We start from the raw sequence: 6,192 nt of genomic DNA on the forward strand, positions 1-6,192 counted from the left end.
TGTTAAAATAAACCCGTCTTTTTAAAATCAAGGCTTAAAACGAGGGTCACTTAGTGTTTGGTTAACAGTCATAGTACCACTTAAAGGGGCTAGGTTACGCTATTTTAGGTAATTTTGTTTAATTTTGTTAATTATGAGCTCTAAACGTCAAATTGGCAGAGCAACTGAGAATGATTTTCCAGCTTTGTAAATGACATTTTGATATAGACTGATATAAATTTGAAAAAAAGGTGGACCAACGTTTTTCAAATTTACCCAAATTCAATCCATTCCAATCCTCTCCAGTTTTGTCCATCGATGTCCCTTCTTGGCTTCCCTGTGTTTTGTTAGAGTTCTTCTATAGTTTTGAACAGTTATTTTGATATTTTATTAAATTCTATGACCATTCGAGCAGTGCTGAAATTGCCTAAAATTTTGTGACCTAGCCCCTTTAAGTCAAATCAGTGCTTCCTGAGCAGTGACAGCAATTACAAGAAACAAATTGCTGTTCAGAAATTTTTGTTGAATATACTGTTATTGGACTTAAAAATAAAGTATTTCAGTATTGGTAAATTGTAGTCTACTGTTTTAATTTCAAATGAAATGCCGATGTTAGTAGTTAGATTTACCAGTGTTAGTAAGTAGTATAAGGTTCCAATCTTGGATTTTAATTCCCAACATTGGTCCAATGGAGTCCATTATTGCTAAATAAATCACCAATGTCGGTAGCTAGTTGTACCAAAGCTTGTAACTGCTATTTGAGTTCCAATGTCGGACATTAAATTTCCCATAAATTAAGTCTTCCAATACTGGTATTCATAGTCCATGGTTGGTATTTAAAAAAAAAAAAAAAAAAAAAACAATATTGGTACTTCAACTTACCAATGTTGGTAGGCGATAATGGGGTTTCATTGTTGATGATTACCTCACATTCCCAATGTTGGTATACTACCTTGAACCACCAATGGAACAATAGTAGAAATCCAGTGTTAGACCATGGTTGGTATGTCAAAAATTTTCTTGTGTTAACTGATAAGCGCTGCTCTTTCGCAGATCTTACACAGAGCGGGTAGCAGTGATACTGGCCGGTTGTTATTAGCAACCTCATGATTCCCTACCTGTAATATGGGTATCACCACGGACTCTTTCCAAGCAGATGGAAAATCTGATGTTAAAAGCGATAAAAGCGGTAACCAGAGGTTTTTCTGTTGTGGCCGCTAAGCGACTCGTCTTCTCGCTTAGCGGGAGGCGCTTAAAGGAAACCTCCACTAAAACAAGGATACAACTTCAAAATATTTAACATAATGTTTACAATCAAAATTGTTCAAACGTTTTCCAATGGAATCGTTTGTATCCGAAATAAATGAATTTCAAAAACGCTTGTTTTGGTTTTCAAATTTCCTGAGCACCGCCATCTTGAATAGTTGTGACGTGTTATGGTTGCTCTTTTGTATTTGCACAAAGAGCTTTTGTTGTAAAACAATAGAGCAACCATGACATGTCACAATTATTCAAGATGGCGGCGCGCGGGAAATTTAAAAACCAAAACAACTGTTTTTAAAATATATTTATTTCGGATACAAACGCTCCCATTGGAAAACTTTTGAACAATTTTGATTGTGAGCATTATGTTAACTATTTTAAAGATATATTCCTGTTTTAGTGGAGGTTCCCTTTAAAGGCTGTCTCGCGGCTCAAGAAAAACCTCTGTAACAAAGGTACTTACGTACTACCCTGCTAGCAGAGTCTCTTTCGACCTTCCTAGATACGCCGGGACTCTGCTAGCCGCCTCGACATTTCGTATCGAGCATGCGTTAAAAAATTCAAATGTATTTGGTGTCAGTGACGCGTGACCAGTAACCACAAAATCACAAAACGGAAACAAACAGTCAGGATATTTTCGAACAACTCTCAAACCCACGACAGCCAAGGAATCGTTTCATTGGAAACTCAAGGTATTTCATACTTTTGAAATTGCCATTTCATTTTTTACTGAACACTTTATAGGTTTCTGGCAGACTAGTTTCTGTAACCGACATAAGAAATACTCATGGGAATTTAGACAGTTAAAACTTGCCACGCTGTCGTAAATTTCAAAAAAAAAAAAAAATTGATGACACGTGGCGATCGATCATGGGTTTTTTTTACACTGTCTATTTTATAATAAGGAGTTGAAACACCGGATAACCCCTTTTCATTTCGAGTGACATTGTTGTGCGCTGGCCGTTAATTAAATTTTGTCAATGCCAATGATTCCTTTTGTAAGAAGTCAAAAGCCAAGATGATATTTCACTTTTAGCGTAAATAAAGCAACAGCTGTTTGAAGAAAAACAATTGCAAGGAGAAGGTACAGAAGATTAATCAGAAAAACTAGAACACGTACCAATAAACATGAATACAACGATAAATGGATCGGGGAGCTGCTCCTTCCAGTGGAATCCCACTACATACAAGATTGGAGCAACCGTCGCTTACTGCCTTATCTTCGTTATTTCGCTGGTTGGAAATTCATGTATAGGAATAATTGTTTACAAAACAAAAACTTTAAGGAAACCGATCAACATTTTCATAGTCAATATGGCCATGTCTGACCTGCTTGTCCCACTTATCTACATTCCCAAGCAGGTTGCAGAGTTGTATCTAAACTTCTGGCTCAAGAGTGGTGTCCTCGGCGATGCCTTGTGTAAGCTGATTCCTTTCATATATGTGGTCTCCTTCATTGTGTCTATCCAGAGTCTGGTTCTGATATCAGTGGGTCGATTTGGAGCCGTGATATTTCCCCTCCGTTCCCCATTGATCAGTACGAAACGTTGTCCTTTGTTTATTCTCGCCTCATGGATCGTTGCAATTGCAACCATGTCGCCAAACCTGTTCATCTATAGGCTCGAGAAACGCAATGGAGAAGTATCTTGTGTTTTTAATTGGGAAGAAGCCTTTGGAGAACCTATATCAGACAATGACGTTGCTCTTGCCTATTACATAGTTTTTGTCTTCACTCCCATCATCTCGTTAATCTTAATATACTCCATCATCCTTTTCAAGCTCAAGTTACAAAATTTTCCAGGTCAACAACCGACTGATGCTGCACAACGTAAGAAACGGAACAAAAATGTGTTGAAGTTAGCCATAGCTATCGTGTTGGGGTTAACGTTTTGCAAATTGCCCCTGACAATTGTGTATTTAGCATATTCCTATGCCACATTGCCTTGTGGCACCCTCTTGTATATTGATGTTTTCAGGTGTCTTTTCGTCTCGCATTGCGCCGTCAATCCTTGCGTCTGTTTCGCGTTTTGCAGAAACTACCGTGAAGGCCTCAAGAGACTTCTGAAGTGTTCTTCTGATGCATCGTAAACTGAATCCTACTCGTAGACAATCGCATTTACAGAAACAGTGATGCATTTTTTAAAAGAAACAACAAGCAAAAAGAATGGTTGATGCCCTAGGAGACATGTCTAGAAAATAATGCACGACATAAGTGACTTTTCTTGAGACATCGCTTGTAATCAAAAGGAATTTTGATCCTTAATTTTTATGTTAACTAAAATAGAGTAAATAAAATTTGAAAAAGAGGGCTGGTTTCATTGTAATTAAATACCATTCTTTTCATATTCATCCGCAAGTGGCTTATGCGTTTGTATTATGGATTGCAAAAAACATTCCACTTCCATTTTTTTTCCAGTGCCATTAGGTGAAAAAATGTAATACGGAGAGGATAATTAAAAAACTGTCGGATATGAAATTTAAATTCACACTTAAAATTATGAAAATACAAATATTCAGTAACCATCAAAACGACGAATTGTTTAGTTTTTGGAAAACCAATACACGTTGAGAAAATTCCACCTGTTTTGAAACTTACATCTCGACAATGTCTAAGGCCTGTCGAACAAACTCGACAGAGTAGCGAGAGCCAACGCTTCAAAATGGACGTGACTTAAAGTAGCGCGTTTTCGGTTTTTTTGTTAGAAATATTCTAAAACAAAGGCAAAGTAAGTACTTCGACTAAAATGAAATATGAAATTAAAGACATGAATATGCATTTAAAAAACATTCTGTGGCTGACTGCCATTTGAGGAGGGGAGGTTGAGGCGGTGTATAAAATTAAGATTATCGCGTTTAAAGAAATCAACGAGTAATGATTTGAACATTTGCGGGGAAAAGGCAGAGACTGAATGGGGAGTATTATAGTTATTAGTAATTTACCTAATTGGTAGAAATGCTGCTGAGGGGAAGGGAGATGTTCAATTATGCTTGCGGTAATTTAGCGACGGTTCGTGCTTGTAATTGGAGGAAGATTTTAATAGGTCTCGAGCAGGGACGGTACAAAACGTGGACCCCCGAACTGGACACCCATCTGGACTTCCTTCTGGACTCCAGTCGAGAAAAGAAAGAAAACAATAGATGGCTTTCACAGTGACCTCATCAAATTTTAAAATCAAATCCGCAATCTTCGGAGTTTTTATCTAAAGGAGGTTAAAGATGACCTAGAATGAATCTTTTTTCAAGTTTCCAGTTCCTCGACGTCTTTCGTTCCGAAATACCCCGCGAGCAGAGTCTCTTTCGATCTTCCTAGATGAGTCAGAAAGAGGAAAGAAGACTCTGCCAGTCGCCTCTACATTTCGTATGGAGCATGAGTTAGAAATTCAAATGTATTTGGTGTCAAGTAACCTCAAAACCAAAACAAACAGTGATATTTTCGAACAACTCTAGCAAACACACGACAATCAAGGAATCATTTCATTGGAAGCTCAAGATAGTTCATACTTTTAAATTGCCATTTTACTTTTTACTGAAAGACTTATAGGTTGTCTGGCAGACTAGTTTCTGTAATCGACATATGGAGGAAATACTCATGCGAATTTTGATAGTTAAAAATTGCCACGCGGTTGTAAATTTCAAAAAATATTGATGATGCGTGGGGATTGATCATGCGCAAAAATAAAAAAGAAACAGGTTTGACAAGTTGAAAGTCATTCTCGACCCCAGTGCTTACGCTGCTTTAGACATGAGCAAAAGAGCTCTGGAGTCGAGATTGGTCGAAACTGGACTGACTCATCTATTTCTTTGGAGAATGTCGAGGCGGCTGGCAGAGTCTTCTTTCTTCTTCCCGACTTATCTAGGAAGATCGAGAGAGACTCTGCTCGCAGGGTAGTTCCGAAAATACAGCATTTTGAATTTCCAAATTGTCACCTTGCATGACACCATGATACAAAGCTATTTGGTTGAAAAAATGTCTATCCTTGTGAATCTCAGCAGTTTGAGCCTTTCAAGCACATTATGAGATGTGTTCATACACCTGTATTTTATCTCATGAGCAAAAAGTAAGACATCCTCGGAGACCCAGGGGCAGATCGCGGAGGCAAGGAGAAGTCTAAAACGGCAAAATAAAATGGCGACGAAGAAAAGCATAGTAGTGCGAGAAGAGCCCCTGGGGACACCTTCTGACCTGACCAGTTCCAAACAGTAGAGGTAATTTTCAATTCTGATTGGTGCCAGAAATTCTTTGTGTTTTTCTGCCCAATTAGAGGTCAGCAGGCCGTGAAGTCGTTTCGTGTCTTCTTACACGGAAACTACTTGATCGCCATACTCGCCTGGTTCGTTTGGCAAGGTTTTGCTCGAGGAGAAAAGTCTCAATCACAGCACAAAATGTACAGGAAATCGTTGGGAATATCGACGGAGAAATACGCTTGACCTTTCGTAAGTATCGTTACAGTAGCGTATTTCCAAGTGTGCGATTTGTTTAAAAATGTTCTCCCCGATTCATCTAAAATAGCATTGATTAATTTTGATCTGATAATTATATTTATTCTGCCCCCTTTTCCTAGTCGAGGTATTTCTAGATTTCTTACATGAATTGCGGTGGCAGAAACTTTGCTGATCTCAAGAAATTCTTGATCGCGCGTGCCACACGCAGCTTTCAATGCTCCCTAAATTCAATGCGATGGAACTCGTGTTCTCTTCACGATATTTCACGATGAGCCACCCGAAAGAAACAGTTGACGAAAGTACTGTTGTCGAGTGCGTTCTTACGTTTTTGTTAACAAACAGAGAAGCGAAACCTTTATGGTGAATTTTTGAGGATATTTGAAGAAGTTTTCGACCAAACTTAAAAGTCCAGGCAAATGTTGGTCTTTCTCATGCATTGTGCGACACACTTCTCAAACTTGTTGAAAAGGAGATATCCCCTTTCTCCTTTGATATCGAGGCAAGGGG

The 6,192-nt window shown here is 38.4% G+C and overlaps 1 protein-coding gene across 1 annotated transcript; it reads left to right on the forward strand.

The window, feature by feature from the left end:
* The first annotated feature begins 1,951 nt into the window (after nucleotides 1–1,951).
* On the forward strand, nucleotides 1,952–3,549 carry LOC138030966 (QRFP-like peptide receptor). The gene has a single exon (XM_068878821.1). It carries the CDS (start codon nucleotides 2,371–2,373, stop codon nucleotides 3,328–3,330), a length of 960 nt encoding a protein of 319 aa, XP_068734922.1. The 5' UTR covers nucleotides 1,952–2,370; the 3' UTR covers nucleotides 3,331–3,549.
* Nucleotides 3,550–6,192: the final 2,643 nt, after the last annotated feature.

The sequence above is a fragment of the Montipora capricornis genome, chromosome 13, assembly GCF_036669925.1.
Source record: "Montipora capricornis isolate CH-2021 chromosome 13, ASM3666992v2, whole genome shotgun sequence".
Classification (NCBI taxonomy): Eukaryota; Metazoa; Cnidaria; class Anthozoa; order Scleractinia; family Acroporidae; genus Montipora; species Montipora capricornis.

Coding starts and splice junctions, on each gene's coding strand:
- LOC138030966 (XM_068878821.1), top strand. CDS start 2,371: ATGAATACAACGATAAATGGATCGGGGAGCTGCTCCTTCCAGTGGAAT.